Genomic DNA, 18,497 nt, shown 5'->3' on the forward strand with positions numbered 1-18,497 from the left:
CTGTGCTGTCTACGTCCAGATACAGCTGGCATCTCCCTCAAGCACAGTCTTGGCCTCACACACACGTATATGATGCACAGTTGCGTCATATATGGGCACTTCACAAGCTGATTCTCTTTTCCAGAATTCAAATAGTCAAAAGCTAGAAAAATCAGTACCTACATTCCACAAGGTGTCTCTCAGCCCTCTAGAAATGAAAAGCTCCACTGTTGAAATCCACGCAAGCAGGTTGCCAAGGACCCCAGCCGCCCACGTCAGTTGCTGGCTGACAACGTGATGGATGCATCGCCAGCTGCTCGGAGAGACGCAGGTGAGCATCACAGCTCATGAGTTTGGGCCCAGAGCACAGAGAAGCTGCAGAAGCTGCTTTGCGCTGCATAATCTCATCCCCCTTTCATTCAGAGAGACTAACACTCTCACCTGTTGTACCTGCTAGCCACTGCTCAATGCCCGTATCCCACCACACATCGCCATTTGGACCATCTCCAGCCTCCACTGAACAAGCTTAGTCCCCTCTACTAGGTGTATCTCCTCCGTTCATTCATGGAGTTTCTACATGTGACTTCATTGGTGTAGTCCCTACCGCACATATTCTCTGAGCACTGGTGAACATCACAGCAGAAAAGGGGCTTTACTTAACCCGTTCTGCTGCTGTTCATAACCTTCCGCAAACATTCCCTCAGAAGCATCCGTTTTGCTGGGGTCCCACTCTCACAGTGTAATTTGGGGTAAAGCTGGGAGGAGAGCGGATGCCCTGTCTGCCGTGTTGAGCAGCTGCAAGGGCGAGCGGAAGTTCCCATGGCCTGACAACCCAAACGGTGGCGCGTGAGAGCGGCGCAAGCTGCAGCACAGAGGAAGGTCTCAGGTGAAGGCAGACAGCAGAGGCACCTGCCTGTCTGGTTTTTTGCAGAGTATCCCACAGACTGTTGGAAAAACCTGGTCTGTGCTGAGGCTTTCTTGTCCTAACACGGCCTTTGCTGCTTCACATCTGCGTTCACAGACAAGACCTGAGAGCAGACCCCACTGCCCAGGGCCACCCGATGGGCCTCCATGTGGAACTGACCCAGCTGCGTGTGCCCCATAGCAAAGCCACATCTGTTGTTGAAATCCCTGGAGAAAGGAAGAAAGGATAGGAGCTGTCTTACCTGGGAAACTCAGGGTCTTGCTGTCTGCTAATCATGGACACAGAGCTGCCAAACTTACATGCAAAGCTCTTTAACAAGTGCAGGACAAGAGGCTTTCCCTTGAGTACACCACAGGATAATGGAGTTTTTCTGGCAGCTGTTTCTATTCACCGTCTTTTAGCAAAGGAGGTAACCTTGTTCTCCCACAGTGCTTGTACCAACACCACATAACGGCTAGGCCAAGGTAGGGCAGTCAGTGACTTTTATGGTTCTTACCCCTACGCCAACTATACATTTCATCCCCCAAACACCCACCTCCTGCTATTTAGTTTTCTGAACAAGTTCACAGTAGAATTACTTAACCCAGCTGTTGGCAGCCACGCGCCAGTTCTTCCTGCTTGGACGCTTGGGCCACGAACATCATCACCACTCTTGCTGGAGAGGCTTGCTAATCCTCTCCACCTGGACGGTGGCTGGCACCAAAACGCGAGGGTATGGGAGAAGCTGCTGGTGCCCAGCCTGCTTGCTTACTGCTAGGCCTTAAATCGAGAGGGGGAGGGGGAGGGAAGAAGCAGGTGGAAGATGTTCTCAGTCTCTTCTGGATGGAGAAAGAATTCTGGCCCTACCTTTTCCCCAGCATCTTACCATTGCAAGTGCTCCTTCTCCAGTATGCCCTGCAGTGGGAGTTGTGTTTTAAAGCCTTGATCTGACCCGTGTCTTACTCGACATCACTGCGTCTGCGGTGGTTTGCTACCCTGCCTCTTGAGCAGCACATGGAGGCTAATCAGTGGGAGATACGAACCCATCTCAGCTACCTCTGTCACATCATGGTTTACTGGATGGGACACACAATTTCACTCTGTGTATGGGGAACATAGTCCCAGTTTTGGCGAGCAGGTTAACATGACTGGGTTAACAGGAAGAGAGTGAACACCTCCTTCTCCCCTGCCATAGTAGAAACTCATGTACTTTGAGCTGAATGTGGTAAACTAAACCCAGCCCGAGAGATGAGTGAGCACGCTCATTCATAGCCCAGTGGTAGAGGCAAATATATGTGTATGACCGCGATGGGTAGGAGACGGGATGGCCTCACTCACACAAAGGCTGTGCCCTCGTTTAGAATTATTGCTACAAAGGACAAAAGGCCCAAGGTGTGGAAAAAGAAATGGCCCAAACTTAACTAGAAAGTACAGTTTTGTCGACTGAACTTACCGGGCTCCTTGAATTCCTTAAAGGTGTCATTCACCAGGGGAAAATGGATTACTATGGGTGCTCTGGGGTCCTCTGCATCCGAAAACACGTAACATTCCTTTGGGTTCTCCTCCTCTTCTTTACTTAGCTCCACTTTGGGGAATGGGATATTTTGTATCTTGCAATATTTGTACGTCATCTCCAATTGCTGTGAACGCAGAATGTCATTGTCTTAAAGCTAACACTAAGACAAGAGTCAGGCTTACTGAGGTATCACCGAAATACTATGGCAACTTAATTCAGTCCCTCGCACCACTCTGCAATGAATGTGTTGTCCAAAGCAACCACAGTATAACCCTACTTTCTGCCACCACTCACCACATGTCAGAAGATGCTTCTTAGCATGAAAGCCAAGCTTAGAACTTGTCATGAGGCCAGACCAAGAGAGATCAAGGTCATTTCTCCAGCAAACAATTGTTACTGCATTCCCTGAGGATCCTTGGGAGTGTATGCTGCAATCCACCACAGAGAAAAGAGCCTAACAGTTTCTATAGTTCTGGTCTTGAAGAAAGTTTCTTTCCTCCTCCAAGATATGAAGACTGCTTTGCCCTTCAGTATACGATCAAGACTTAGACAACCACTTACTTAACAGTTTTAATCACACAAGAAGAGTTTTACCAGGGCGCAAGGAGCAGAGCATGTTAATCTTCTCACCTTGAACACATTCCCCAGACCATAATCAAGTGAGATAATGACGTCTACATTCCTCTCTGGCTTGAAAAGGGCTGCACCACTGGTGTTGATGAAATAGCCAACATCTATCAGGCAAAGATATTTCTGCAGTGGTGTCAGATTGTTAGGGAAAGCATCCAGCACAGTGTCTGAAAAACATTTTGAATACAGTTAGTGGTGCATTGGTAGGAAAGGAGGACTCGGTAATTCTGTCTGTGCTAACATGTTAAGTCCAGCCCCTTGGTTTCCCTCAAGAGCAGGCTCACCTCCCTCCATAATGCGAGCACGCAACCGCGGCCGCAGGAGCACACCCGCCAAACTGCAGGTCTGAGCACCCCTGGCCTGCTACCAGCTCCCCCGGCACACTCACAAAGGCAGGCTGTGAGGCAGCTAGGCAGAGGACAGGCGAGACACAGACTCTGCTGGCCTCACAGCTGCTCTGGGGAGTGATTTTTTTCACAGAATGCAGACTTTAGCCGATTTTTTTTGCCCCTAAGAACTGGGAAAAACACAAACAACAAAACCAATTTCACAGTGTAGCAACACATCTAACAAATGCAGTATGTCGCTGCACTTTTGCATTGCTCTTTTTTTGCTTTTGCATTCTCCTCTCTGGATTAAACTCCTCCCCCAGGGTGAAAAATGTGACTTCAACCTGCTTTCAGTGATCTCTCATACAAATCATCTTAGCCACGCCGCAAAAAAAATACCGTATCATGCACACAGCATCCCCTATCAACAGCTTAAAATACTGCTTGAATTAATTAAACCTCACATTAACATCAAAGGAGTTGAAAGGGGATTATACCAACTGGCAAGTTGAGATCTAAAGCCGGTTTGTTAGGTGGACTCTTCTTTGCTAGCAACCCCACCAGTCTGCCCTGCAGACAGCAAGGCCACTGCTGTTCCCTTGGTACCATTTCTAGTCCCATGGAATTAAAAAAAAAAAAGTTTGCCCTGGTTTTAAATACCAAAAATAGTGGTTTAAGAGTGTTCTTCAAGTTCACAAAACAAGGTAGCAAAGCCAAGAACAGGCCCCTTGAGCCTTAAGTTATTGGTGCTTGTATTGTAAGAAACTGCTGATCGCAGAAACACTACAGGTTAAGTTCCAGCACTTCTTTCCATCTCTTTGCCTCCCTGGCCTCATTCTGTAGTGTTGATTTGAACCATGCAGAGTAACTCTAGCTTGTTCCAAAGCCTGGAAGGTTTGACAGCAGCCTGAAGTAATAAGTCATACTTTTTTTTCCATTCCCTCACTGTCAGGTCTTTATAAAATTATTTGCTTATTTTAGCATTCATGGCTGCTGAGAATTCACAGATTCTGCTGCAATGAGAGACATTTGCTTGCAGTCCCTCACAGAAGAAACTGAGCATAGTTTTTAGTTTTATTTGTCCTGGTGAGTATTTTCAGTTGATGTTCCATTACCCCCATTTTCTTATCATGGAGATGGAACCATGCAGCATTTATGCATGGCAGGGTATGTGAAGCAGAGCTAGGCATTTCCTTGGGAGAGTCTTTTTCCATCCTACACCCAAAAAGGGACTTTAAAGAAGTCCTGCCTCAGGAATTCCCTTGAAAGCATGAACCCTACTGTAGACATGTTGCACTAATTCCAGCCTATGAGTTCTCAGATTTCTCGCCATGAAAATCAGGCTTTTTACATGGCATTTAAAGTCTTGTTTTAATATGTGTCAGCTAGCCTGAGCTGCAGGGAAGCCTTCAAAATGCAGCTGTATTTTGGAGACTTCACCTACCGTGAGCCTATCATTTCTGCTCACAGAGCTGGCATCTCCTCTGGCTCCTAGCGATGGATCCATACCTGGCTTTAGCTTGGTCACATGCAGGCAGCCAAACGAGGATAGAAAATCTGCTCATTTTTCCCACTCCAGGCTTCATGTTTTCCACTTATTTTATTTGTAGATTATCTAGCCTGAGGCAGTCTTCAGTGTCCCTATGGTCTCTTCCTCCAAATCCTCCTTGAAATCTGCTTCTACCCATTTGCCTTTATGAAATTGCTAGCTAGCAAATGTAAGAATTTACTTACTTATTTAACGTTTACTCACTGACAATTTTATCCTTCATCCACCTTCTTCAGCTATGTGCTTGCTCCTTCTCTCACCCACCCTTCTTATGCTACTTGTTTTCTCCTTCTCTCACTTGTTTCTTCTGAAGCAGACTCTTTTAGGACATAGACTTTCTGCTTACTGAACATTTCAAAAGCACTTAGCACACTGTGAGCTCTGCCTTAATCCACAAAAAAGCTCCACCACCTCTTGCTACTGTCAACAAACCATGTAGCAATGGCAGCCAGCAACAAAAAAGTGGTGTTAGTTGCATGAAACAGCGGAGAGAAAACTTAAGTTACCAAAGACAAGGACTCAGAGCAGGCAGAGAACATGTGTTTTCTTGCTGAAGTCAGATTAACCTTAATAACGCGGGGTCCTCCCCACACTGCCGCCTGCTCATCAAATAAATGAGGATGCTGCGATTGCAGGAAGGTTTGTGATGCACAAAACCTCAGCTCCATCACCTTGCTATCGTTTCACAGATTGTTTCATAGATTTAGAGGCAAAACTACTATGACTTTGCTTGACTGCACAGCACAGGCCACAGAAAACTGCAGTTCAACTTAGAATGTGTAAGCTCGATGCATAATATATACAGTCTAAACCTATGTGACATTAACCTTCTACTCTTGGATCTTGGTATTTCTGTTTCTGAAGGGTTAAAGAGAGGTCTCTGGATGGATAAATCATCCGGCAGTAATACCACACGTGGGCAACCACGTGCTTGCAGCCAGTCCTTTATGCTTCCAGTGTTAGCTTTGTTTCTTGACCTCAAGAGATTCTACCCCTTCTGGATCTTTTGACAAATGTACCTATACAGAGTGACAAACTTCCTGTAGAAGAGCATGCTTTGATACAAGTTACAGATATTTTCAGGAGGTGAAAGAGTGGCCTACGGACTAGTTCATTTTAACCTGTTACCCTAAAGAAACAGACACGATGAACATAGTTCCTTCTCAGCAGATTTCCAGACCCTGAGAAAAATCTCTCTAAATATGAGATCTCCAAAGCAAAAAAAAAAAAAAAAAAAATCTGAGATGTTACCTGCACGCTGCAGCTAACTCTTTGTTGCAGTTACCTTTCCATTCAATAAATTTTTTCTGATGGATATAATCCTTATGAAATTCTAAGCCTCTCAGGAAGTTATGAGATTTTCCCAGTAGTGGACGCTTAGTCATAATGTCCTGAAACATTTCATACAACTTCCCTGACAAACAAGACGGAGGCTCGATGACAGTGACATCATCCTCAGGGGAATGCTTTTCTGAAATATAAAAAGAACAGTGAGAAAAACCATCAGCAATCTGTCCTGCCAGGCACCCTTACTGGCTAGACGCCCTTGCTGTCTTCCCGTGGGTCCTTCCCCTCCCTGTTTCTTGCAGTCTGCTTGAGACATACGCACATGACCAATCCCATTTAAACAAAGAAATACTTTGTTTTGTTCAAAGCAAGCACAGCTTTTGTCTTTTACTCTCTCAAATGACACACTGGCTTTGTACTTTTGCGTACAGTAAAAGCCACCCTTCTCATCTGCAGTCATGGGAGGAGTAATTAGAAGACCATAGGCAAATTTTAAATTAAAACTGTGTGTAAATAACATGAAGCGTGCCTCTGAGTTAAAAATAAAATAATGAAATAAAATAAATTAAAACATCACATAGTGATCATTTTGATATAGGTGAAAATCATGCTGGGAAGGCAACCAACATGCAGTAATTTAGGGAGATGTTAGAGATTATTCATAACCAGTAGCAATAGTGGATCTTCCTTAATCCTCTCCTGGATAGAAAGCACTGTCCGGTCAAAAACAAATACTGATTTTGAAACTCTTACCTATATCTACCATATCTTTGGCCCATCGTTCCCAGAATTCATTTGAATTTGAGGACCAGTACAAGCCATCGAGCAAGTTCCTAGTAAAGATGTTTGTCCAAAGACCTGCAAGTCAAACCACATGAGAAAAATCCTGCATCACCACGTTAACCAGTGACTATTACAAGTATCCATGCCACCTATTACTGGCCCACGTGAAATGACCCTGCCATGACACAGCTTAAGCAGCAGGGCTCACAGAGCTCACAGACAATGGGGTCAGCCCTTCAGTGCTCTTTCTCAGGAGGTAACAGCACACAAACCATTCGCTGTATAGTACAGGGTAACAAAATAAGAGTTGTCACTCACCCAAACAATGTTTTAGAGTGTTTACTGTATACTTGTGAAAGAAAGCAAGCTTTGAAAGCACAGCGAAGCCATATAAGCATAAGGCCTTTCTATAAACTGATTTATTCTTTCAATTGATCTAAGACCTGTTTTTTCCTTTCAGGCACGTTTTATTTCCGTGAAGTTCAGCTGGTCCAGGATCAGAATAGAATTGGCTCCATATGTGAGTCTGCTTTTGGAAAAGAAAGAACTATCCTTTGTCATTAAGCCCTGTGCCAGGTACTCACATGAGGAACAAATTCAATCTCTAGCAGACTTCACAGTGAAAGAAATACGATTTTTGTCTCCACTGGACTCTTGTTTCCAGTACCAAAAGCTAAAAGTCTGACAAGGATTTAAAAATCTCCCTGGGGCAGATGGATTCCTCTGATTAGCTGCTTTTCCTCTTTCCTTCACCTTCAGAGGCAGAATAGTCAGTCAAAGCAGTTGATGGAGTTTAAAAGCGCTTCCTTCATCCTTATGGGCAGGGAAAATCAGTGGCACCATTCTCAACCCACAAAGCTCAGATGGTTCTCACCTTTGTGGGTTGTTCTAGATGAGTTCTATTTTATTTTCAGCTCCTTCCAGTTCTGCCCCAGCAATGCCTTGGCTAGAAATACAGATAATGTAGTTGAAGACCTGATGACTGGCCAGGGAAGAAAAGCTTATTATTTCCTTAACTTGCCTTCTTCACCTTCTTGTTTGGTTCAGGAAATGGGAAGGGGAACCGTGCTTCAACATTCCCAAATCTGGCCAGGTTAAAAGGGAGGGCAGGAGGAAAAAAGCTTTTCAAAGAGCAGAAGCGTACAAAAGGAGCAAAAAGCCCATGGAATCAAGACCTAGAGCAGACCTACTGGCAAGGAATGTTGTACACAGACCAGTGGCTAGCTAGTACCGTGCTTTCTACCATGTTGTGATTAACTATATTGCACATGTAGGTCACCTTCCAGATAGCAGATCCGAGATTCTGGCAGCTTCTTCACTCGCCTTCCCATGAAGAACTCACTGTCAAAATATTCTGAACGAATGGAGGCTCCGTATTTTGGTATGGCTACCTCATAAGGAGAGAACTCTGCCCACTCTACAAAAGAATTGACACATAGCATGTTTACTGTAATGAAAATAAGGGAAAAAACCCACCCTTCCCCTGCGGACAAAGCTGTCCACGAGCTCCATGGATCCTGCTAGTCTTAGCAGCTCTGTACTATCCGTGGCTTTGTATTGCAAACTACACTGTCCAGTTCCAGACAAGCTGAGAGATGATTTGCATACAAAAGGAACTCAGTTTTTCACCTCAGAAACAGGCTGCAACATTAGCTTCAAAAGCTTAGCTATGTATTTCTGTGTAAAGATTCTGGGATCCCACTCGCCTCTCTAAATCGAAGGCATCAAATGTATGACATGCAAATGTGATCCAGCCTGTGAGGAATGAGTGGCATGAGACCTCTGCTAACCCAAACCTGCCAGTCTGCGCGATACAACATCGCAGCCTGAAGACACATCAGGTGCAGACTAGAAAATGCGGTGTGGGCATGGCCACGCGGTTCCCTGCCTCAAGCTGTCCCGTACAGGTGTTGCAGTAGAACAGTAGCTATAAACCTCACCACATATAAGTATTAACTGGGCTTTTTTCCAGTATCTGCTCATTTTAATACCTTTTATTTAATGTAGCCTGTGCCCATTTAAAGGGTGTCATATCACACCCATCACAGCTATCATTCATACTTCACTCCACTTTCATACCCCTATCACTGTAGTATTTAGGGGAGGGACAATTACATTTCACAGCACCTCTACAAACTAAGGAATCAAAGTGATTTTATAGGTGTGGAACTGAGGCAGAAAGAGATCACACGCTTTGCTCACACTCACAATGTCTGTGGCAAAACTAGAACTTCGGCCCAGATCTTCAGAAATGCCCTTTCGTGCCCAAGGATGTTACCCAGCTGATCTGCTCTTTCTAATCAACACCCAACAGTTCACAAAAAAGACATTTTATTAAAAGACAAATACCGAGTCAGGGCAAGCAGCAGATATACTCTCCTTTTATTCCCACACACATGCACCCTCCCTCCCTCCGAACTCTCTTTAGGCCCTATTCAGTCAGAAGAAACTCTAGGAATACTTACCTCTAAATTTGAAAGTACTGAACTTTTCCTCTTTCACATTGAGGACTGCATAGAAAGGCAATGGGTTTTGTCCATGCTCCAATGCCTTGCGCTGGTCTGTGAGTTTGTACTTTCTTGGCTAATCAAAGAGATAAAAAAAAAAATAAAAAAAAAAAATATCACAGTAAACCTCTGGAAGAGCATAAAGGCAAAAACAGTGACACAATCTACCTGAGTATGAATAGATAGCAGATGTTTTATAACCCAGAGGAAACTGTAAGTTCCATTTTAATGGAAGACCTCTTCCTTCATGTTCCTGCACTTTCCTTCCTGGTTGCCTTTTTGATACCTAGTAACATCTTCATTAAAATCAAAGGGCTTTGATTGCATCCCACAGATCTTTACTAAGGTTGGAGCTAATGTTCCCATGAAGACAGATTACTCTAGTTCTTAAGTGTTCAACTAGAAACAGACTTTATAAAAAGACATGACTTTTCAGGGGAAGTTGCTCAGTCCTTTCTGAAAGTTTACCTAATGAAGTTGCTACCTCTTGGGCACCCTGGCACAGAGGTACCTTCAAACCATTAGCTACCCTGGAAAATCCTGGCTACAAGATCCTCTGTCATTGTTTACAAATCACACCAGGATGCCTCCATCACTTCTGATTTGTTCCACACACTATGTCATGCCTTCAAAGGTTAAGGTTCTATAAAGAAAATGAGCGGATGGTTCCCAAATGTGTGGCAGGACCACGTACATACCCGTTCATGTAAGAACATTTCCTGAACAAGTGACCACAGAGTTGTAAAAGATGACACATGTCCTGCTTTTGCCCTTTCAGCGAGTTCCTTGTGATAGTACTTCAGATGCTCTACAGACATAAGGTTGCGCTTGCATTTTGTCACTTGTTCTTTTACTGCCTTAAGTGGCCCCTCCAGAGTCCTCTGTGACCAGTCAGCATGCTCATACAGATCTGCTAGGGTCCTGAAGAACAGAAATGTGAGAAAATCATCCGTGTGCTTGAATCTCTTTGGAAAATTACTATGTTGGCCCAACCATTTTCATCAAAGAAGAGAATCGGCAAGCCTAAACTGATGTTATTGAGAGCCAACAATAACAGATTTACCAGGGAATTATGTTCACTTATTAACGATGTAAGGCTTCAAAAGAGATGCACCTCCCTCACTGTGTGGGCATGTGGTGTCACAGTCATTCAAAATACAAATCTCATTTTCTATACGCACCATGTTGAGCCAGAAGCCCCGGTGAGATAGGTAACACAGTCCAACAGATTTAGCTTCTGAAGAGCTAAGAGGTGGCCAAACATAGCTGACATTGCTCTGAGGCCTCCGCCTGTTGCCATAACAGCTATTACCGGGACCTGTTCAAAACATAAGTATTATCTTCAAAAAGTTACTCACTTGCTGACTTGGAAAAGTCTAATTACACCTCTTATAATTTCCTCAGCAGACTTCATTGGAGGACAATTAAATTAAATAAACGTTCAGCCAGTCTTTACCAGTACCTTTTTTAAATTAACCTCCAGATATTCAGTAGGTTCCCTTAACCCCAAAGCTTGGCAGACTTTGAATATGCAGTGATTTTAAGTTTCTGTCCTCCTCTTGTTCTTTAGTAACATCTTTAGATAATGAAATTACTTTATTATAAATAACAGCAAGTGCAATAAATGTAATTAAGAATTGATTCAAGGAAGTCCTGAGCAGAGTTTAGAAAAAAAATATTAAGCAAAAAAATTATTCTTTGAACAACATCCATTCAAGAAATATAATTCCAGCAAGAAAGTAAATGTTCACTTAAAAATTCACCCTGGATCTTTGCAACAAAACATACTTCAGCTGGAGCTTGTTATAAAATGTTCTTTCTCCACCTTAAAGAATTTTGAGGTTTTGTGTAAAGTGCTCTGATAATTAAAAAAAAAAAAAAAAGGTAAGTGCAAAGAAGGGTCTTTCCAATGTTTTCATAAATATTTCTGATGCAAGGTGAATTTCAAATACTCCTGTTTTCCTAACTGGTTTGGGTTGTCTGGGTAGGCTGTGTCTATCACAACGTACCAGTGCCTCATATCTTGCTGACCCACTGCATCACACTGCTGGAAACTCTGGCTTAGAAAAGTGGTACGTTAGGCCCTGAGGAGTTTGACCCATTGAAACCAGTGAGGGCACGACCAGCTGAGCTGAAATTTTAGAGAAGTATGGGGTATGCCACATGGAGAACTGCTATTCTGCTGCCATTCAGATCAGCGGGTTTGTCATCAACATACAAAAATTACTCGAAATTTTGTGGAGAATTGTGGCAATTCTAATTCAACAGACCCACACCCCAGGCTTGGATTCCAACTCACAGACCTCGTGTCCATGCAGATCTCTTTCCAGATGAAGAACCCTTTTCAGGGCACTGGCAACCACTCTCTTCCTTTTTTGCAGGAATTCTTGCTCTTCTTGGCACAGATTGTACCCGAAGCGCACATCTAGATTTTCTGTGCTGAAACATAAGTAAATCCAGAGGCATAGGACTGATGTTTAAATTGTATATGGATCTATTTTTAGCAACTACAGTTACTAAATGTCATAAAAAAATTACGATTCACTGTTCAGATTTAGAGACAGAAATGCAGCTTCCAGTTTCAAAGAAATCAACTGCTTTGCTTCTGCATGGTCTCTACTTTCTGATGTTTCAGTGTAAGTTTTACTGTCAGAAAAGGATGGCACTTATGAAGAAATAAAGGCTTCTGTGTGTCTTTCAGTAGCTTTGTAAGCTGAATTCTTTTAATTTCTGTGTCATATAATTTCTGAGCAAAGGGTGACTTGAATCGACCAAGGTCTTTCATGGGGATTTGTACCACAGATTTATACAGAAACAGTACAATGATAATTTGGATTTATACGTTGTCTTTCTCATTATTTTACAGTGCAACATTTCATCTTCCCTAGCTTGTGCTTCTTTCTACTGATATCACCAGAGCCACAGATCTATTTTCTTAAGAACACCTGTGTGGTTTGAGTAATGTCTGGACTCTGGATGGTTTGCTTATTTCAAATTCCCTTTTCACTCTGCCTTCTTGCCTCTTCTGTGTCTCTTTTGAAGAAGCCTCCGATTGCAGTCTTTGATTCTTTGACACAAAGGACACCCAGTGACTAAGTTCCTCACTGTTTGAAACTATCTTCTTTTTTTCCTTCTCTCATTTTTTTTTTTTTTTTTCCTGCATGTTGGCATGACTCTTTTGCCCTAAGGACATTTAACTTTGATCTGCTGTGGTGAGTCTTTGATGTTGACTGAGCTATTGTTGTATTTTACCCCTAGTCTTGTGCGTTCCTTGTATCTAAATAAAGGCTATTCTGTTCTAGAATTCATAGTTCAAAGAGCAATAAAACCTTCAGAGAAAAAAATAGTCCTCTTACCAATCATTTAGCTGGAGGTACAACTGCAGTGGCACATTCTGTAAACAAAGAAATAAGAGCAGGAATGTGAAGTGGGGAAAAGAGTAGTTTTGAAATCCAGATTTTCAGTGCCTCCTGGAATGCCCCAACACTACCACTCTGCACACAGTTTTTTGGAAAACTGTAGTGGGAAACAGAAGGAAAGCAACTAAACACCAAACATTCTACAGAGAAGTGAAAGAGGCAGGAGTGGAAGTGGTCAGATCAGTGGGTTGTGAAACAGGATTTCTTCCTCACTGTGAATATACCTCCAAGAACCATCCTAACCCAGCAGCAGCACGTTGCCACCCTCTTATTCTTGAGGATTAAGAACAGCAGGCCAGATGAAAGACAGTGATGGAAAATACAAGTCACCACACCCTTACAAAAAACTACTGGAGGTAAAAGAGCGCCCAGAGAGACAGGTGGGGAACCACTAGTGGCAAAACAGACATTTGTGCTCCCTTCTCTGTATAAGAAAGGCTGCTGAGAAATTCTCCTCCTCTTATTTTTGCCTCATTTGCTGCAAGGTCTGAGGAAGGATGTCTTACTGTTGTTAACATTCATCTGGCCACACAGCAGCATTACTGCTGCATTAAAGCAATTTAGAGCTGTATCTCTCCACCAGTTAACATCACGACTGTATGCAGAGAAGAATGGGATAGAATTGTTCTCTGAGGGCAAGATTCAACTCATCTAACTTTAGCCATCTAAAATTCAGGTATATAGACTGAGCTAGCCACCCGGGCTTGATAAAGAGCAGCAGGCCATCCCAAAGCCTTGCTAGGGGTATTCAATATTCACCTTTAACTGTGCATGGACAGCAGAGGTTGGTCTGAAGCGAATCTAAAACTGGCCTGGATAAATTCCCAGTTATTGATTTTATGGACAGAATATTGATATTTCTCTGAGAAAACTAACCTTTCTCACAGAAAACTTGTATTTGCACAAAATTCTCAGACTTACTAATTGATATATATAAAATGTTATGGTATTAAACACTGAGAGTTACTCTTCTCTCCAAAAGATCATATAAATGTTGAAGCACTTACATGTCTTACAGGGAGAGTTACTTTCACTCTGTGTCCAACAGGGAGAAATTTCAGTGGTACTGTTAAGGTGTCACTTAAATTGCTATTTTCATCTTCCTTATCAGAAACATTCTACAGAGGAAAAAAACCCATAGTTTTTATTCACAGAATAGAAACAACCCAGTTCTTTACTGTTTTGGTGACCCTGGAAACAAGCACACGGTATTGTGTAGTGCCCATTACCTGCAGCCTGACTTTGAGAACCGGCTCCCAAGCCTTCACGCAATGGAAGTAGAAAGTATCTGTGTCCTCTGTACTTTTCTGCGTTCCCTCATGAGATGCAGGCACCGTAAGCACCAGGTTTTTGCCCTCTGGAGAAAACAGATTTGTGCAGAGAATAATATTGCTGTTCAGGCAAAATAGCAAACAAAGGTGGCAAACTTTCTGCAGGAACTCCTCTGTAAGCTGCCACAGTGGCAAGGTTCCTACAGCCCAGGAGCCAGTACTCCTGCCTTTACCCCACAACTGGGAGTGCTCCCAGGGGAAGCGCTCCCTCATACTTCCACCAGCAAAGTGGTGGAAAAGACAAGGAAAAGACACAGGGATCGGCATTACAGCCGGAGGCAGTTTAGGGACTTTCATCCCCCTACATTTTACTGTCTGTAGATGTCTCTGTATTCTAAAATGCCTCTGTCTGGGTCTGAATTACTGTGACAGGCTGATTTGGTCATGTCTTCGCTTCACAGAGAAAATCAGCATACCTTGCAAATATTTCCTGCTTTCATTAATGTCCACTCGCACATCCAAGCAACAAACCTCACGGGACTGTAAAAGACAGGAGTGGAAAAATGTGAAGGTACAAAACACCACATCTGCAGCAAATAATGAAACATCATGCCAGCAAACGCTACCTATAATACAGAGCCAACTGAACTGGTCTCAGTGCTGGAAACAATCCAGCTGCACAAGCGTAAATCCGAGCTCATTATCCCAGGACAGTAACCCAGTTACACTGCTATCCCAGGACAGTAACCCAGTTACACGGCTTCAGAGCTAACTCGTCCATACAGTGGCGCATTGCCACAGGTTGCTGTACCCATCCAAGTTATCCCAAAATCCGGAAACTCTGTACAACGCACTGTTGCCCAAATAGCTACACATATATCTGATAATTATTTAGGAAGGGTGGGGGAAAACACCTGATGATGAGTTTCTCTGTATTGTGGCAGTGATTAGTCTACAAAGCATCTTCTTGCTGGTCCTGATGTAGGGAGATCATGGATTTATTCCACCCTACCCTCCACCTGAGTCATTCCAGTTCACCTTTAATAATTCATGCCAGGACAGTTTTCGAAGCCATTTCAGGAACAATGCATGCCAATCATTACAGCTCTTATGCCTCACACAGAAAATGAGGGGGAAAGAACAGAATATGTGTTACTTTGCCTCAGGGCTATTAAAGGCTAGCGTGTGCGAATCACGCGCAGGCTTGGAGTGGTTGGCATGAAGTACTTTGTACTCCTTAGCTGCTGGGCCAGCCCAAGGAGATAGGTAATGTGCCACACACTGACTAACACCAAAAGAGGACTCTATGTTTCAACAAGTAAAATAACTCTTTATTAAAAAACTCATTTCCCAGAAAGCTGTTACATTAGATAACCTTCCGGTCATAAGCACACTGAGTACTTACTATTGCCTTCTACAGACTCAGCCCTTTTTGTTTCTCCTGCCAAGTGCCATGCTGTATTACATGAAACACAAGCAGTTTTCACTTTAAACACCAAGGAATATGGGGTTCTGCAACATTAACAAGCCACAGCTGGGCAAAAATACTGATGTCTGTAATACCTGAGGACTTCAAGAAACGCAGCTTCTATTTCTGCATGGAGAGGGCAACAGTTAAGCCGTAACAAATGGGAATCATCCCACATGCTTCACTTTATAATGCACACCATGCTCTAATCTGTCATGGTAGCTTGTATTTTCTCTATAAAATGTCAGATGGCTGGGGGAAGAGAAGAGAATAGAAAATGAAGGAAAAGTCACTCCAAGATAAATTCATATGTGAACCTTACCACTAGGACATCATTGGTAATGAGACGCTCTGGAGGGCCAGGGCTGAAAAGACAGAATCAAAAGGCAAACAAACAAAAGCTGTGTAAGTATCTGGTGGTTTTTGTTTTTTTTTAAATAGTAGTTTTATGACTTTTCCTGCTTAAAATCCAATATAGTTATGTTAGTATCAAAATTTGTTTTCTAAAAGGCATAATACATGATCACCTGCTGAGCTCGTGAACCAAAATGTAGTAGCCAAACAAGAAGAAAGGCAGGAATGCCCACAAAAATACCCATGCTTAAAACTATATGCTAAGATACAGCAGAACAAAAGCATACTGGTCTATGTGGAATCATGTCCTGCTATTAACAAATGACCTTAAGACTTGGGGAAAGCAAAGACTACTATTAATGTGCTCTGCAAATACTTATTAGGAAAGACGTTTCTGACTCTTCCAGATTATAATTTACAACCGATCATAAATGAACAGCAAATAAGAATTAACTCCCGCTGTGCTACATGTATGACTGGAAAACACAGAGGTAAGTAATAGAAAGCCTTTGTCCAAGACATTTTGAATTGTAAGACGTACACTGAATGGATGTAGTTATTTAATACTATGAGTAAACTATAAAGTCTTCTAACAGCATTGCTCATTAAGGCCAATACTCCAACATCATGATGTTACATTCATTCATAAGTGCTTTCATATGTCTGAAAGGACCATTAAAAGTTATGTAGTTACACAACCTTTGACTTTCTGTAAAGTCCACAGTTGTAGAGGAATGAAGCTGGGTTAATTAATATTGATAACATACAGCTGTGGGCTGGCTGCAGGGGCAGTGGGTTGGCTGATGTAGATAAGGTGCGGCTGTGGCTGGTTCTGTTAAGAGGTTGGGCAGCCAAAGGAGAGAGGAAGAAGAAGCAGAGAGCGCACGCACATCCTGAATGAGAAGAAACAAGGAGAAGGCAGCAGAGGGACTGGCACGAAGAGTATGTTGGTATGAGATGGTAAACGACTAGTTGCAGCTTGATAGTTTTGAGAGTGCTGCAGAGTATTTCACCAAGCACCACTTCCAGCCTTAAAACTTCCAATTCAGCTGTAGAATTTATTGAAATGGAAATAACTAGGTTTGACTTCTGAGGATAGAGGATCTCCCATATGCCTTATAACTTAAATGGTGAAAGATACTCCTCTTATTTCTAGTCTGAATCTACTCAGTCCAGTTTGTAAGCACTGCATCTCATTCTGTCCTTTTTATATATCTGGCTGTGACTGCTTCCACATTTGCACGAGGTGCTTATACCATCTCTTAAGGTATCTATCATAGATAAATAGATTTTCTTTACTTTCACTGTGGGATAAATTAACCAAGAACAACAGTGATTTTCTTTTGCAGAATGAGTAGCTTTATTTACACTTCCTTCTTCTAATCATGCAGTTAGCTCTGAGTGAACTATATTTTTTTTTTTTTTGGTAATGCTAAGATCAAATATGCCAGAACATGTAGCTTAGGGCTTGGTGGTTGTTGTGGTGGTGGTTTTTGGGTTTTTTTGTTTTGGTTTTTTTCCCCAATCAAACTGGTGATAGCATTTAAAGGAGAGATAAAATTTATCTTATGGGGTTTTTTTTCTCCTCCAGACAACATTGATTACTACTTTGAGGGGGATGGTCTTGATTTTATTATTTGTTGATTGTGTATTTTTTTCAGCTTAACTAAGCTATCACCTAATGGGTGACTTTTCTAATACTGTCTACTCAACTATGTACATATTGTGATAATAATCCAAGTTTTCTGGTCTTTTAGAAACCACAGCATTCCAGGCATTGTTCAATTAATATTAACAACTTGAAGAGCACCTCTTAAATTTTACACACCTCTTGTGTGCAACTTATCACATCATACCAATGTTACTACATATACATGTTGAACAGAAGGTAAGATCTGTATGAAATACACTGACAGGCAGAATTAGCTGGGGAAGTTAAGGTAAAAAAAGTTTGAAACTGTAATTTCAGTTCACTGCTCGGAGGAAAAGCTGGAAGAGTTCCTCTTTCTCCGAGATCTATACCTTTCAGCTTTGGAATTTTACTCACATTCTTTCTATCCAGAATTCCACTTCCAAACTCTCCCATTTCTTAGTGCACCTCTCTTTCTAAAAACAAAAGGGTAAAATAAATACAGATTACTGGAGGCTGCAAGAATTTGGCAGTGCAGACACACCTGAAAAGCACTTCCATGGCTAACATCTCCTCTGCTAATGTCACCAAAACAGCTGTGTGTTACCTCTTCCAAAGCTGAGCTTGCAATGGAAACCACAGGCTTGCAAAAGGCACGTAAGAGTGCCTTTCCCCCATTATAGGATATGTAGAATTATACATATTTCTGAAGATACAATCAGAGGGCAAAAGCTTGACTGAAACAGAAATGCAATGGCTTTCTGCAAAGATGGTGTGCACTGGGGGGGAAAAACATTGAAGTCCAGCAACAAACGTGACTAATGCCAGTGTCATTTCCATGTACAACCCATTTAAATCACATTCACACTGA

At 42.5% G+C, this 18,497-nt stretch overlaps 1 protein-coding gene across 13 annotated transcripts in view; it reads right to left on the reverse strand.

Moving 5' to 3' along the window:
• LOC101922643 (cytosolic phospholipase A2 beta) overlaps nt 1-18,497 on the reverse strand; it is a 52,350-nt gene that overhangs the window by 3,562 nt on the left and 30,291 nt on the right. For 11 of the 13 annotated variants that reach the window (XM_055795178.1, XM_055795201.1, XM_055795175.1 and 8 more), the window contains 15 exons: nt 18,044-18,102; nt 15,965-16,007; nt 14,651-14,714; nt 14,133-14,260; nt 13,911-14,021; nt 12,841-12,878; nt 11,788-11,923; nt 10,666-10,802; nt 10,183-10,405; nt 9,443-9,560; nt 8,257-8,394; nt 6,948-7,052; nt 6,193-6,378; nt 3,030-3,196; nt 2,337-2,523 (listed from right to left, as the gene is read on the reverse strand). In XM_055795178.1, coding sequence (XP_055651153.1) covers nt 2,337-2,523; nt 3,030-3,196; nt 6,193-6,378; nt 6,948-7,052; nt 8,257-8,394; nt 9,443-9,560; nt 10,183-10,405; nt 10,666-10,802; nt 11,788-11,923; nt 12,841-12,878; nt 13,911-14,021; nt 14,133-14,260; nt 14,651-14,714; nt 15,965-16,007; nt 18,044-18,102 — 1,840 coding nt within the window. Of the gene's footprint in view, nt 1-2,336; nt 2,524-3,029; nt 3,197-3,417; nt 6,379-6,947; nt 7,053-8,256; nt 8,395-9,442; nt 9,561-10,182; nt 10,406-10,665; nt 10,803-11,787; nt 11,924-12,840; nt 12,879-13,910; nt 14,022-14,132; nt 14,261-14,650; nt 14,715-15,964; nt 16,008-18,043; nt 18,103-18,497 lie in introns of those variants that run through there. The other 2 variants (XM_055795247.1, XR_008745683.1) reach the window with 2 other exon arrangements.

This window comes from Falco peregrinus, chromosome 1 (assembly GCF_023634155.1).
Source record: "Falco peregrinus isolate bFalPer1 chromosome 1, bFalPer1.pri, whole genome shotgun sequence".
Lineage (NCBI taxonomy): Eukaryota > Metazoa > Chordata > Aves > Falconiformes > Falconidae > Falco > Falco peregrinus.